At 32.6% G+C, this 16,772-nt stretch overlaps 2 protein-coding genes across 6 annotated transcripts; both read left to right on the top strand.

Moving 5' to 3' along the window:
• Positions 1 to 4,171: 4,171 nt before the first annotated feature.
• On the top strand, positions 4,172 to 5,749 carry LOC112500599 (protein TsetseEP-like). Its single transcript, XM_025104111.1, has 2 exons — positions 4,172 to 4,279; positions 4,990 to 5,749. Exons 1-2 carry the CDS (start codon positions 4,265 to 4,267, stop codon positions 5,479 to 5,481), a joined length of 507 nt encoding a protein of 168 aa, XP_024959879.1. The 5' UTR covers positions 4,172 to 4,264; the 3' UTR covers positions 5,482 to 5,749.
• Positions 5,750 to 8,188: 2,439 nt separating this feature from the next.
• LOC112500256 lies at positions 8,189 to 14,351 on the top strand. Of its 5 annotated transcripts, none has more exons than XM_025103660.1 (7): positions 8,191 to 8,421; positions 8,830 to 8,911; positions 9,325 to 9,483; positions 10,837 to 10,897; positions 10,970 to 11,050; positions 12,045 to 12,156; positions 13,942 to 14,196. In XM_025103660.1, the coding sequence occupies exons 1-6, from the start codon at positions 8,221 to 8,223 to the stop codon at positions 12,124 to 12,126; spliced, it is 666 nt and encodes a 221-aa protein (XP_024959428.1). In that variant the 5' UTR covers positions 8,191 to 8,220; the 3' UTR covers positions 12,127 to 12,156; positions 13,942 to 14,196. The 5 variants fall into 5 exon arrangements, with proteins under 5 accessions (XP_024959432.1, XP_024959428.1, XP_024959429.1 ...); XM_025103661.1 differs by having other exon boundaries at positions 12,071 to 12,156; positions 13,942 to 14,193; XM_025103662.1 differs by having other exon boundaries at positions 8,205 to 8,388; positions 13,942 to 14,351.
• Positions 14,352 to 16,772: the final 2,421 nt, after the last annotated feature.

Raw genomic sequence — 16,772 nt, 5'->3', positions numbered from 1 at the left:
TATATATATATATATAATATATATATAGACTTGGGATCATGTGAGACCAATGGTTTTTCGTGAGACCCGCAAGACCAATTCTCAACCCTTAGATTAGATCTACAATCGTCAAATCTGAACATTCATAAATGTCACGAGACTTCTCAATAATCACAAAATTGCTACCGTGCAACTTTAGACCATTAGCTTATAAAATTGATCAATGAACATAAATTGGTCATACGGGTCTCACGAAAAACCTTTGGTCTCACGTGAACTCAACTCTCTCTCTCTCTCCCTCTCTCTCTCTCTATATATATATATAGAGAGAGATATATATATATATATATAGAGAGAGAGAGAGAGAGACAGAGAGAGAGAGAGAGAGAGAGAAAGAGAGAGAGACTTGGGTAAACTTGGGATCATGTGAGACCAAAGGTTTTTCGTGAGATCCGTAAAACCAATTCTCAACTTTTAAATTAGATCTACAATCTAAACATTCATAATCATAAGATTGCCACGAGACTTCTCAATAATCATAAAATTGTCACCGTGCAACTTTAGACCATTAGCTTATAAAGTTGATCAATGAACATAAATTGGTCTTACAGGTCTCACAAAAACACTCTTGGTTTCACGTGAACTCAATCATATATATTTATATAACATATATTCATGCTATTAGTCGACGATAAATTATATTAAATAATTTAAATTAAGTTATGTGTTAAAAAACTAATAAACAAAACATTAAAAAGATAAGAAAAATCAAAATATCACGTCACAAGAACCATGCATATTAGGCTATGGCGTGTCACAAGATTAATGTGACGTGAGACACAAGTTTTAAACCACGACAACTGTTATGACAAACATTTTAAAACAACTGGTATACAGTTAGAAAACTCACTTCTTATAAATAGTTTTACGACCTGAACAAATAATTGATATAAAAAAGACAAAAGCAACAAAAACCCTTCTCTACTCTCTGTTTATTCTTCGAACGAGACTTTAACCCACATACGACTACCTGTTAAACTATAACAAGAGACCATTATTATAGCGTTGAGTTACTAATAAAAAGCATTTGAAAACCCCAGAAACATAAATTTTGATTTATACTGTTATATCCACAAAAGAAAGTGTCGTGAATTTTGATTCATACCGTTGGTTTCTCGTTGTATCTGTTTTGTTTTTATTATTTTTTTATTTCAAAATAAGTATCCATATTTTTATTTTAGTTTGTTTTAAAATAAATGTCTAATTATAAAAATAAAATACTTGTAAAGATAGCATTATTGTAGCCGAACATTTCCAAAAATAGTATTTAAGAAAAAGTTTACGACAATATTAAATTAGTTATTTATCTCTAAATGAAGTATTGGGGGAAGAAAAGCCAGAAGGCATGACCGTGATCCGACGTGGAGTGGGCCCCAAAAATTTACTAATATTGTTGTTATCGACGTGGCGTTGGGTCCCACCGTTTGATTCTTGCTATCAAGATAATGGGCCACGTCATTTATGTACCTGTAAGGGCCCACCTTTCCGCCGTCCAAACTTCCATCAGTCATGTCACCCATCCCATGAAAAGCAACTTTCCATGTTTACATGATTATTAAAAAGTAAATAAAAACATTTTGATTGGTTTAAATTTAACTCTAAAAAGTTAAAAAAGATCATTAGATTTCAGATTTAAATTTAAAGAAAAATAAAAATTTCTTTATAGCTATGAAAGTTTAAATACGATGATTTCGAACTATCTACAAAACAGATGGTCGTTTTGAGATTAGTTGGCTCGTATAGCAAGTTAGATATTTAGGTTAATAAAAAAAGTAATTAAAATAAAGTTCAAAATTCCTATTTAACCGTAAGGATAATGTTTGATTGATTTGATCTTAAATTTCAAGGGTTAAAAAAGTATCTGAAGATCCTAGGTTCAAATTTATAAAGGAATAAAAATCTACTTATGACCATGGAGGTTCAAATACGGTAACTCTAGGTGATCCACAAAGTAGATTGTTGTCTTGGAATTAGTCGGCTTGTATAGTGGGTTAGACATCCAGATTAATGAAAAAAAAGATTAAAATAAAGTTCAAAATTCCTATTTAAGTAAAATAAAAACTATAATTTAGTTAAAAACTTTGATTATCAACAACTCCAAACGGCCCCACATGAAACATGCTTTTAAAGACACTAAATGAATGAATATTGGTTTAGTTTACTTCGTAACTGAGGCTAGGGGTGTTCAAAAACCCGACCAATTCGATCAATCCAACCCAACCCAATGCGAAATAACTTAACGCGAAGCAACCCGATGTCTAATTGAGTTGTAAAATTTTCAAACCGTAGGTATTGGGTTGATATTGGGTTGCTATTATTTGAACTCAACCCGATGAACTCGATATCCTTTTATTTATTGGATTTAATATGATCGTTAAATTTTTATTAATATATACATTATACAGTTACACTATCACATACGTTTTTTATATACACATATTTTCAATTTATTCACATCTCATTCGTATATATGTTCAGTAACTGTGAACATATATATGTAAATTAAGAAAATTAATTGAATGTGATATACGTAAGWAGTATGTATAAGTTGTATCAAATGATTGATAATGAAAAATAAATTATGAGTAAATAAATAACATATTCAAGGTTAGAAGAATATTTTAATGTACAAAAATATAAACCCGATCAACCCATACGGGTTGGGTTGGGTTGCATTTTGGTTTGGGTTGAGTTGGGTTAAAATTTTTCAAACTGCAAGCATTGAGTTGAGTTGTTCAAATGTCTCCAACCCAACCCATGAACACCCCTAACTGAGACTAGTGAAGGGCCCAGAACGAACATGGAAAACCTGTCTTATAATTAGGCTACTTAATGTTTTATATATCTGTTCAATTTAATAAAAAAAAAAAATTCTATCCTAAAGGTTTATATAGTAGAAAAACATAAAAACCATAACTAACACTATTATTTGATGTAGCAAGTGATCGAGTATCCAATTCAGTATTATTTGCTATTAAATACAATTTCATCTCATCACTCGTCACGTCAACATAGTAACCAGTTAATGTTTCAACCCTAAAATATAAATCAAGTTAAAGTATGTTATTTTTTTTTATATAATTTGTTATATTTATAATATAGTTTAATTTTATTAATATTTTGATTAAAATGATAAAAGATATAATAAAAAAAGAATAGGTTTAATGTGTAGTCGAAATGGCATGATTGTTATGACGGAATTTTATGGATGTATTCACCTTCATTCCCGACCGCACAAAGCACACAACGGACACACCCTTTCAAACCCACCAAAAAGTTTATCATATACATTACAAATATTATATATTATTTTAATAATCATAATTTTAATTCAGTTTTTATCTTCGATGCATATTATAATAATACTAAAAGGATACTTGTATAATACAGCAAGATACATCTTTATTTTAGTATTTTGTTTATTTTTGTTAATATAATATGGTTTATATGGTTTTGAGAAATATATTATTTTGTTTCATTATGTAAACATAAACACATTTGAAATAATACCTTAAATCATATTTTTTATTGACATAAATCATGTACAAAAATTATTTTTATATCAGTTCTTATAAATTTTTAATTTATTATTATTTTCATTTGATTATTTATACATCAATTGGTATTGATAAGATTGATAATCAAATATGAAAATCACAAAACTTTATTTTAAAATTATTGTAATTTCTTATAAAACATCTCAAAAAATATCATTGTTAAAATGAAAGAAACATAATTTTTTCTGACAGACGAAAGACATGATTTTCAAACTTTTAAAAGCTGAGTCGTTTGTTAGTATCTTAAGGAGCTGTTTGACAGTTGCTGAATGGTTTAGTACAGAATAATTAAGTGGTCATAATGATTAAGAGGCTCACATAATATAATAAAAAATAAAATATAATTGTTTGGTAATTGCTTACAATGAGAAAATTTCTCTAAACAAATCCTACTCTAAGAGCGTGACACATCATTTTCTGTAGATTATATTACAGATGAATGAATTAATAATTTATTAATTTTTTTTTTTGGAATTTCAAGACTTCTTTCACAATTGAAAACCATTTAAATTACAGTTTACACCCTTTGGATCCATTTCTATATAAACCCCTCTTCCCCCCACCATTTCTACTCACCCTCTCAATTCTCAATTCTCAAATCTCCATCATCACCATCCTCCTCCTCCACCTTTAATCTGCTGCTTCTCTACATTTGTTTCTTGAATCCAATGGCTACTGCTCAGGTAATCTTTTCATTTAAGTGTATACATACATATACATATATATATACATATACATATACATATACATATACATATACATATACATATACATATACATATACATATACATATACATATACATATACATATATAGAGATGGAGATGTTAATTTCGTGATGTGTTCAACTATCGGTAAACGCTATTATGAAGTTGTTAATATTATGAACCATCGTTTTTTGTTAAAGAAAAAAAAAACCGTTTTAGTTAAAATACAGAGAAAACAATACGCTCTACGAAGAATCAATAATGTCCAAATTAATTAGTAATTTTGCATCAGAAGGTTTGTAATCTACTCGAAATTACCAGTTTTAACATAGCGTTAGTTGTAAAAAGACTGATTACGAGGGTTTCAAAAAAATAATATCTTAAATAAAACTCGTACCCATCTGATAAAATCACGATAAAATTGCAACGTTTTTTTTTTTGTCAAACGATTTAAATGAAGTTGTTAAAATTCGAAATAATTAAATGATTCCCATTGGTCACATTCTTTATTGAAATTATTGGATGCCTGAAGAGGAATAGAAACTCACATGACTCGAAAAAGTACTCTTTTTTTATTTACCCAAATGAAAATAAATGGTCGATGTAAAAAAAGTCGACCATTTTTATGTATCGGGAAACGGTAGTTAAATAGGTTTTAACTCCCGTTTCCAATCTGAGTGATGCAGGTTGTATCGGCAACAACCGCATTACATGATGAGAAAATTGAGGAGCAACCGATCAAGAAACCTCAAGAGGAGATCAAGAACACAGACAATCAAGAACCAGTAGTAGTACCTGAACCACAACCACAAGTGGAACATCTCCCTGAAGAGGCTGCACCCGAACCAGAACTCGCAGCTCCTGGACCTGAACCAGAAACCAAACCTGAACCCACATCTGAACCAGAAGCAGAAGCAGAAGCAGAACCCAAACCCGAAGTCCTTGCAGTTGAGGTTGAGACCATAGTGGTGGTCAAAGAAGAAGAAGAAGAAGCTAAGGTTAGCCCTGTGGATCAGGCAGCAAAGGTGGCACCCGAGCCATGTGTGGAGGAAGTGGCTAAAGAAACCATCGAACCAGAAACTAAACCAGTGGAAGAAACCGAGCCAACTGAGGTTGGAAAAGCCGAACCAGAAGAGAAAGATGATAAGAAAGAAGAAGGTGTTGCAACTGAGGAGTAGATCTTGAATCATATATTTGGGAACTGTTTCTTGTTGTTTAAGTTTTCATTACGTTTTTCTGAAAGTATTTCCACCGGGGACTGAATCAGTGTGTAATCAAATGTCAGCCTTGGCCACGTGGCAAGCATGGGTTGGGTAGAAGCTAGGGTTTTATGGAATGGAACATGCTGCAGGTTGGCTAAGGTTTTGCTGGTAATAAAAGATTTGGTTAACATGGTGGGGTTAGTTTTATCTAATCATGAAGAATAAAGGTTAATTGCATGTTGATGTAATTATGGTGGCTAATAGTGCTTAATTTCGTTAAGTCGTGGTATGCTGATCGTAGCTTATTAATTAAGGATCATGAGTACGACCCTTTCACAAAAATATACCCTAATTAGAAATCGAACATGGGTCTTTTTTTTAAGTGTGAGCCTTTCACGAAAACGCCTCCAATAAGAAATCGAACATGATCGATCTCACTTACGGAATGTGGTATACCTTCGTTTATGGACACATTGGTAGGTTAATTTGTCGTTTTGTGGGCATCCAATAATATCAGTTTTTCTAGAAGCCGAATATAGTAACTTTTTTAGTGCGGGGTCAATGACAATAGTTGATTAGGCGAAAAGAATCTGGAAATAGAACGAAAGATCGAAAACTGACTTAGATGTTATGAAAATATCAAAATAGTGGCCAAAATATAATATTCAAAAGTTTATGGGTTTATCACAATTTTCAAAAACTTCAATTCTCAAATCATGGCCAAAAATAAAATAAATATGATTTCACAAAATCCAGGGGGAAACCATTTTATGTTCGTGTTCGTTTATGTCCGTTCATTAACATGCTAAACGAACATAAATAATGATTATTTGAATTCAAAGTAAATAAAAAAAAATTATATATTAAATTTAATATATAAACGAGCATAAACGAACGGTAAATAACTTTCCGCTGAACGTTCGGTTCGTTTACAGTCTTATTTACAAGATATTATATAATTTTTGTTGACCCAACACGCGGCCCACTTATCTAAGTCCAATAAAATGTGGGTCTTAATTCGATTCAGCCCATCATGACCAAGTATGGTCGCTTTTCAAGCTGTTTTTGTAGGATCTTTAAAATTAATTTTTTTTAAACAATACTTTATAAGACTTAAATTTATGGGATCAAACTAAAAGACGTAATATATAAAAATGTTATAATAAGTTTATATAACGTTTTAATAAGTTTTTTAATATGTTTTTAGATTAAAGTGTCATATTAATTATTTTATACATAAACATTTGAAAAAGTGTCCTATAAACCCATGTGTCAAATGAAAAGATAGGTTTATATTATAGTTCTAAAAAATATTGTATAAAATAGTTAATGTGACATTTTATTTTAAAAATGTTCTAATTTTTTTTTGTTAAAACATCTGAATGCATCTTATAAACCTATCGTAATACTTTTAGATATGACGCTTTACATGTTAGTGCTATAACAAATGCTCTATAAAATATTATATTAAGACGCTTATATAATGTAGACGTCAAATAAAGTCATTTTTATTGTAGTATTTATAGATTAATTATATTATTAAGATATTTTATAAATTTATTATTTTAATAAATAATTTATTTTTTTTGTATTAATAATAAGTTCAACTTTACACAATTTTTTAAACTTGGAATTTTTGTAATTAATAACTATTTGGTTAGTTTTCTATTAAGTCAAGAATATATAAATCTGTTTGTCAATATAAATGGGAAAAGTTTTTGTTTCAAAAAGTTTTATTATAGACGAAAAGCGGTTTTTTTGCATAAAACTGCACTAAAAACCTTATGAATAAGTCATTTTCTATATAATTAAATCGTTACCAAACAGACATATATAGCTGATTAGGGGTGACTGCAAAGACGGGTACTCGGCCAAAATTCATGGAACTGGTCCCGGAACCGGCGGTTCCTAAAATGAATGAACCGAAACCGATTCCTTATATTTGAGAACCGGTCCCGGAACCGCCGGTTCCGGTTCTGTTACCGGGTACCATGTCTAATTTTTTTTTTATTATTTTAAACTATGAAAAAGTAATAATTAGTCTGTTACAAAACACCAGCGTAAAGATATAAATACAAACCATGAAAATTAATCCGATGTAAAGAAATAAATACTACAAAGCACTAACGTAAACGAGACACTGCTAATGAATAAAAAACCTACTGAATCAAACCGATTTGGAGGAGAGATCGAGTGCAGAAATTGATTTGGAGGAGAGACCATGAACCGTGTTAGATTTGAACGAGAGAGATCAAGTGTAGCAACGATAAGTGAACAAGTGTAACCATAAAAAATAAATTTAATAATTTTATTTTATTAAATAATCTCATTACCTGTCAGTTCCGGTTCTAGGTATCCAACATGACCAGGTACTCGGCCCCGAAACCGGTCTCGACAGGTACACAACGATTAGCGGTTCCAAAAAATGAGAATCGGAACCGGAATCAGTCCCGATCAATTTCCGTATTTTGGAAACCGGAACCGAAACCAATCACATGAGTTCTGGAATGGTTTCGATTCCAAAGGGAGGTACCGGTTTCGGTGCTCACCCCTATAACCGATTGAATATGCTCAGTCTCGTTAAGCTCATTTTAAAGAAAGTTTAAAATAATTGTAATTGTAAATAAAATTTCAATAAATAATTGGATTAAAATGCAAGCCAACCGTTGGTTATCTTTAAAGCGGAAAAAATAAAAATAAAAAAAGAGCAGAAAAATGGGTGGTATGGGGATGACGGTGGCGTCCGTAAAGCCACCGGCGGCGAGAGGAAGAGATAATGTGTACGTGGCGGCAGTGCCGTTAAGTGCCACCAACGGACCACCACAGTTGCTTATGTCCACCGTATACTCTCTCCGTCTCTCTTGGGATTTACAGCATTTCATGGTCCTCTCCACCTCCTCTCTTCTTCCTTCTCAGGTTCAAAATTTTGTTAATCGAGTAAAATTTCCTCATCTGGTGAATCTTATGTTAATTTGTATCTTTATATGATGTTTTAATCTCCACAATTCTGGAAAGATTAACGTTGGTACATTTGATTCGTTGCGATAAACTTTACGGTTCATAATTCACCCTGATTAGAATCTCTTACTTTGAAATATGAACCCTAATTTGTAACAGTTGAAGTAATTGATGAACGATATATGTACACATGTAATTATCAGGGTTTAAGGGGTTTCCATGCTTTCTGTTGATATCTATCTTATTCAAATGGAATTCTGTATCCGAGTAATTTGATCATTGAGTTACAAGTTTATATAATCCTGATCGGAATGTGCTATTTATGATCTATCTGTTAAAGTCTTTTAATTTCCTCTTGTTTGATAGGTATTAGTTTTTGATTTTCAACCTCAAGAGCCTGAAAGTATATATACAGCACTTGCAGTTCTATCTGGCAAGAAAATACCTGGTACAAATCAATCAATTCACTGTATCTATAGATTGAATTTTGTTACTGTGAGAATATGTGGAACTTTTATATTACTCTCCAAGGGTTTAGGGGGCTAGATGAGTACAGCTTGCCCACAGTGGTATATTGGCTCTGATACCATGAAAGAATATGCGGAACCCCCAAATTATCTCCAAGATATCTCTTGAGAAGAGAAGGGTGTTCCAACATACATTGAGGATACATGGTTCAAGTCTAGCTGATATGAGACTCTAAAAGTTACTATTATGTTTCTGTTTTTGTGGTGTTTATAAGTTCAACTGTGGGCTATGGGGGTTTTCTTTGTGATGGGTGAACGTCTTATTTTTTGATATATTGTGGTGACTAAAACCCGATAGGAGTACTATCTTTGTTGTGTTTTCTTTTCAATTCAGGAGTTCTGCAAATGAGGAAGATGAAGAAGTTGCCAAAAACAAAATGCTGGATGGTAGGATCTTGTAATGTGGATGTTGTAGATGCAGTACACAAGTTCAACAGCAACTGGGATACTGATTTGATAATTGGTCAGCACGATTGTCGGCATTACACAAATGGTACTAAAATTGCAGTTGCATTGCTAAAAAATCTTGGAGGTTTAGATTGTCAACCAGGAATCATGAGCTTCTATCTTTTCTTTTGATCAATAATCTCTTTGTTCCATGATAATTGCAACCCTTTTCATTTAGGGAAATCCCATGAATGTTGCATCATTTTCCTTTTGGGCAAATTGCATGAAATGCATCGTCCTTTGGTCTAATTTCTATTTTGTGTAACGTACATTGAGAACCTTTATTTTTCTGAAATATATAATATTTATATGCATCAAATACTCACGCACATTGCTCACCTTTTGTGAGGTTTGAACCCTTGACTTCCTAGGAGGCTGGGCTCTACCGGTAACCTAGGTACCGCCAATGACGTTTTTGTAAAATTTAAAAAAAGTCCGTTGCTAAAGACCCTTTAGTGATATCTCAAACCTTTATATTAGACCAAAATACGTTGCATTTTCATGCATTCTCATATGTGAACCAGGTACCTAAATGTTAAATGTTTGAGATGTGACAACTAAGGTACTAAAATGGAGATTTTGAAAGTGCATCGCGCAAAATAGGAATAAGAACGAAGTATTTACATTTTCATGCAATTTGCTCTTCCTTTTTTGGCACCTATAGTTTGTTTCTTGATTTTTCTAACATAACCTCCCATCACTTGGAAGGGTTGGTTGAGTGCCTCACAGGTGAGAAGTTTGTGCTGGATCGTCTAAGAAGAAGCCAAAAGAGTATTGCTTAAGTTGCAGACGAATTTTTCTAGGAAAGATGTTCACTCAGAAATCTTTTAGCATTTGTGTTATAAATGTATATACTTGTATGTATTTAACATTTTCTATTAATCCAATCAATTTCCTTCAGAAAAGTTTCTTTAAATTTTATTTTATTTGCCTTCATTTGATAATTGATGATAGAAATAAAGAAGCAAGAAACCTAGTTCTCAGTGTCGTCTACCATGTTACATACTTTTAATGGTTTATAATTGGTTAGTAAAGTTATGGAAGCTATTGTTGCATTATAGAAATGCATATTGGCATTGGTAGTACGTAAATGTAACTTGTTTTTTAGCCAAAATACCAAATGGAAGTAAATCCAATAAGTTGATTCGAGACCTCGCTCTCAACCTCTTGACCTAAAAAAGGTTATTTATTTAGCTAAATGACCTTCTGACAATTTTTTTTAAATCCACGATCTTCTGACAAGTTTTTAAGCATTCTTGTGTATGGAGATGACATTCTTTTGTTAAGCAAAGACATTCTCAAAACCGTCAGAAGGTCATGGATTTGAAAAAAGCCTGTTGGTGGTCATTAAACCAAATGACCCTACAGAAACGTCGTGAGTATTTGGACTTTTATGCAGACCCCAAAAAGCATGAGTCAAGGGATAGATTTGTGGCGTTTATGAGTCTTCTTGATGGAACGTAAGTGGAACTCTTTCAATGTATTTTGCTTTAGCTAATATGGCTTTATTTTGGTTATTGTTGTTTTGTTAGGTACTTGTCGCTTGATATTAAAGAGTGTTTGTACTGTTGCTGGTCTGAAATCAATGGGCTTAAAGGCATATATTCTTTAAGGTAAATAATCTTGAAAATACTTTGTTTATTTGAATATCGACAAAGAATGCTCCATTTAAACCTTTTGGTCTTCCACCGAACATAATTAGGCATAATAATACAAAAGTTGAAAAGTGGTGCAATATCAAACACCTTATTATGGCATTTGGTTGATATATATCCCTTGTCGGACGTGCTACAGTGATGAATAATCTTTATATATAGGCCTTTGGTTAAATGACCTTCTGACGGGTTCTTTTTTTAAATCCATGACCTTTTGACAGTTTTGAGAATGACTTTGATTTACTAAAGAATGTCTTTTCCATACACAAGAATGCCTAAAAACCTATCACATTTTAAAAAACGATTGCCTGAAGGCCATTTAGCTAAATAACCTTCTTATATGTATAAACGAATGATCGTGTGAGAATAAGAGTTAAGGTGAGAAGTGTAAGAATGGATTTGGACCCTTGATCACTTTTAATATCAAACCAACCCATGAATTCCGCTTTAGAAGGGAATCGATCAAGCGCTTCTCATTAGTGTCGATTTAGTGGACCTCTTCAATTAAGATTGATCCAAGGATGGAGATCCCATCTTACCCTTCTCACCATAACTCTCGTTCTCATCAAGTGGGAGGTTCTAATAAGAAGGCTAAATATCGTGAGAAGTTAAGGAGGGAAGGTTGAGGAAAGGTTCATATGTGAATCATTTAAAAAATTCATTTGAAGATACATATATGAACTTTGGCTTAATACATTGACTCGGGTCTTGCAGCTGCCAACTTTTTAAAAGTTCAGGATCTTGTTATAAGCATGCTCCAGAGAAGGCTTTTATGAATAATCTGTAATGTCGGTTCACATATGCTTCTTCAAATAATTATTTTTGGGATTTTTTCAATGATTCACATATGAATCTTTCTTTCTCATGATATTTAGTCTTCTTATTTGAACTGGCCCCTATATATATATATGTTTCAGTATCATAGCTCAACTAATTTCTGCATATGAACTAGAAAACTATCTCCCTTGCCATTTCCAGCTTGTTTAAAAGACGTAAGAAGTGGGGAGAATCGGAGTTCAGCACTTGATTTCTAATGGTGTTGCGATAGCGATGGGACTTTAAAGGTACTTTATGTTGTTTTTTTCTTTTCCCTTTATTGATAATTAGTGGGGTACTTTTCTTCCTTTTTACCCTTTTTATTTGAAAAGCCAATACAAAAAGATCAAGCACACCCCTTGATTGCTGTTAGTTTTTAGCTTTGTTTCCATGTAACAGTAGACTTCTTGTAGCTCAGAGATCGAAAAATTAAGATGCAATGCTTCTTCCCTTAATTAGTGATAGTTTGAAATGACGAGGACATCCATATGGGAATCTGGTTTTTTAAGTTAAAGCAAAGTCTATTTGGAAATTTTAAGGTTAGGTTCGTATCCGATGTACCCCACTCAGATTCTGTCTTGAAGTCAAATCGCCAAGCAATGGAAATATCTACCTAACAATTGCATATCTTGAAAGCACCGAGAAGTATATGCTTATGATCAAGCCAGAGTGTAGCACAGTTGGTTACGGGGTGGTATAGAGCCCACCTTAGGGCTACCCTCACATTTAAAAAAAACAGCTTTACTTTTTCTATTGTTTTATAACTATTATGATATTTCTTTTAAAAAAAGTGTTCAAAAAACAATTTCTTTTTTCTGATCTATTGGAACCCAAGTATGAAGAATCTCACTAGTTTGTTTAATGTTTATTGATTTACTTGATTGTTTATGTCCATTTATTTTTTTAGTTGCTAATCAACTTAAATGGTCTTTATGCAGATCCTGGATTGTGGATTAGGGTTTGTATATAGACACACACACATATAGAGGTGGTTTCATTTACGAACCCAACCATTAGTACAAATTATACAAACCAATTAAATGAGATTATTTATGGAAATGACAAGGGTTCATTTATCAAAGGCTCAATGCTTTATATTAGGAAACAACCGAGATATTCATCGATTCTAGTATTGAGCGAAAGGTTATACCTATAGGTTCGGTATTCAACAAAACCGCTTATCCTAGTGAGTTTTACGGACCCACTGGACCAAAAAGAAGAGAACATTGTTTTCTTACAAAAACTGTTAAAAAAAATTCTATTCATGTTTGCAAAAACAATGTTCTCTTTTTTTTCTGATTATCTATTTTGACTAGAAGGACGGTTGAGATTGGTTTGTACTAGTGGTTGGGTTTGTAAATGAAACCACATCTGTACATACATGCATAAACACACACACACACACACACATAGGGTAAGGTTTAGGGGAAGGCTGCAAAAAAATGAAAACTGAGGAACACCCTGGTAACTGTTCATTTAGACGGTATGCACATGTGCATATGAGTAACTTGTAAGCAATTTGTCCGGTATGCACATGTGCATAAACAACTTCAATTACTTGTATCCACATGTGCATATCGTCCAGGTGAATGGTTAGCTGGGTGTTTCTCAATTTTTCATTTTTATTGCGTTTTCCCCTGAACCTCCTTCTATATATATAGACTCGGGTTCAGAGAAAATTCACAAAAAATGGAAAACCGAGGAACACTCAAATAACCATTTATCAGTATGGTATGCACATGTGCATAAAGTAATTGAAAGTGTTTGCTAGTTTCTATGCAAGTGCATTTTATACAGATGTGCATCCCGGACAAGTGAATGGTTATTAGGGTGTTCCATAGTTTTCCATTTTTTTTGGTTTTCCCATGACCCCAACCCTGCATATATACATATATTAATAATCTTATTTATGTATTTGCATAATAACATTTAAGAGGACCACCCTGGCTATACTTGCACAAACTATAGGTTTATCGGGCCTATTTAAGGCTCATCAATGTGGCACAAGTTTGAAATTTTACGATGCTGGACAGGCTTGAACATCAAGATTTCAACCCATCCAAACAAAACAAGAATCAGTACACGGTTTTTTGAATTTTGATGAACCACATGTTTCGGGTCCGAGTCCACGCACCAGATGCTAAAAATTGTCGTCGAGCCTCAACCACTCTGTTACATCATATATAGACAAGCAGGTAGCTTTCTTTCACTTTCAGCAACAATTTGCCTTTGTTCTTTTGCACTTTTTGCTGAATGATTGCCACTTGAATCTTTTCTCTTATTATATGCCTGATTGCAACTTCCACATACTTCTGCTAGGCTGGAATTTAGGAGGCCCAATATGCTTAATTTTGTCTGGTTTGCGACCATCACTACAACAAACTGGCTTTATAAGACGCCAAAACTGTTTAAATGTTTTAATAGACTGCTTTGTAGGAGTTAAGTTTATAGGGCGAAACAATTGTGGGTCCTATATCCTTCAGATGTTAGGACGCATTTTGGGTATCCTAGAACCTTTTTGAAATAAATTGTTTTATTAACTTTTGAGAAGTGTCTTATGAACACAATTCGTTTTTATAAAGCACTTCTTTGAATAATGTCATAAAAAGACTAATAAGACGTCCAAAAATGTTCTGTCAACTTATCGTAAGACATTTATATAGGACGCGCATTTGTTTGGTCCAATAAACTTAAGCCCTATAAAACAGTCTATTATGACATTTAGACATTTCTGGTGTCCGACAAAGCTGATTCTGTTTTTTTTGAAGTATATAATATTTATATACGACAAATAGAACAAATAAACTCACATACCCTCCTCACCTTTGGTGAGGTTTGAACCCCTGATCTCCTAGGAGGCTAAAGACTCACATACCGGTAGGCTATTCTGTTGTAATGCATTAAAATGAACAAGATGATGCTACATTGCAAACTTGCATAATTTATTGCGTACTTTTACTACTGAATATTTAGATACGAATGGTAAACGGTATTGTAATATCTATTGAGATCTCGAAATAAGAACAAAACAAGATTAGAATTACATCAAGATTGCATAGCGCATGCTGTCACTGACCATAAGATGATTAATCTCCGATATCCGTGCAAACTCACCGGAAACCCAAACTCCGTCAGCGGCAGCATGCGGCGGATGTGAAGATAGGCATGAAAGAAGCGAGATTGGCGCTCTTATAATGCTGTAAATAAAAGAAAGACCATTCCACCCTTGTCTTGTACGGTGAGCTATGACCGGAAACTCAACTCCATTTCCTTCTCCAAACATGTTCTCATCGGCCACTTTCGTACTTTTCCTCATCTTCTTTATGTTGTGCCTCATCGACGCCAATACCCGCATCATCCCTTAAAGATTTCTTTAGAAAAACTGCAAAAAGACTGTAGTATCCCTTAGATTTCTAGAAAAACTGCAAAAACACCTAGTATCTCTTAGATTTCTTTAGAAAAACTGCAAAAACACCTAGTATCCCTTAGATTTCTTTAGGAAAACTGCAAAAACACTCATATAATCCCTTAGATTTCTTTAGAAAAACTGCAAAAACACTCACAATCCCTTAAATTTCTTTAGGAAACCTGCAAAAGCACTCACAATCCCTTAATTTTTTTTAGGAAATCTGCAAATACACTCGTATAATCCCTTAGATTTCTTTAGAAAAACTGCAGAAAGAGTAATGGTTTTGAGTTGAAGGAGATGGGAGTTAGAATTCAGGGCTTCCTATTGGATGATGGATATATGATAATAATGGTGTGGTGGTGAGTGCTGGTGCTTGTGACAGAAGGCTTTTTGAGGGCACTTGTTTTAGTTTCAGTTTTAGTTGGTATTTATAAAGGAATTTGAAGATAATTGCACTAAAAGAATCCCATTTTTTTTTGCAGAGTTTAGGTTTGGGATAGATTTTCATTTTTTTATAGGGTTCTTGGCAATATCTTGAATCTCCTCTGACCTTTGATTTTTCTGTTATCTGAACAGTCTGTTCTTAATGGATTTTTTATTATTATAATTTCAATTATTGTTTTATTTTATATTTTATTTTGAAGAAATAGATGGATAATTTAGTGATTGGGAGAATCAATTATTTAATAGAAATATGGGCATGTAGATAGGAGGAGCAGTAAACTGGAGTTATTATATAATACTTTATAGTAGGACAAGTTGGATAAAGTAGAATGTATTTTGGAAAGCTGTTTTAATGCTATGTTTATCAAATTAACTGAACAAAATCATATCTGATAAAGATTTAATAAGTTATCTGATAAATAAATCATATTTGACAAAAACTAACTGATAAGCTAGATGAAAATAGACCAAAAATGACATTTGAAAAATTAAAGTAAATCTCTGATGATATAATATGTTAATCAATATAAACAAGATAAGTAATGAAAAATGAAATAATATGTAAATTAAAAGAAATTTATAAATTAATTATATATTTATAAATTTTGAATTTGTTAAAACAAAATTTAAATATTTTATTGAAATCATTTGGTAGAGTGTTATAATCTATGAAATAAAAATGAGTATAAATTTAATTTTTATGAAACCTAAATAAATATTTTTTGAATTGTTATATTTGTTTGTTGGTAACTAAGTGGCTGTTTAACAATTGCTAAATGATTAAGTAGTTAGAATGATTAAAAAACTCCCATGATATAGTGCAAAATGAAATATAATTGTTTGGTAATTGTATACAATAAAATTAGAGCTCTTAGGGTGTGTTTGGTAAGCTGGACAGGGTGGAACAGGACAGAATAGAACAGATTTGTCCTATGTTTGGTATGGCTTAATGTGGAACTAAGTAGAACTAAGTAGTATAAGAGTGGGACACGCTTGTTCTCCTCTACCCCA

The sequence above is a fragment of the Cynara cardunculus genome (genome assembly GCF_001531365.2).
Source record: "Cynara cardunculus var. scolymus isolate 2C chromosome LG 17, CcrdV1, whole genome shotgun sequence".
NCBI lineage: Eukaryota > Viridiplantae > Streptophyta > Magnoliopsida > Asterales > Asteraceae > Cynara > Cynara cardunculus.
Note: the sequence above shows the minus strand (reverse complement) of the source record. Positions and strands in the feature narration are given on the sequence as shown.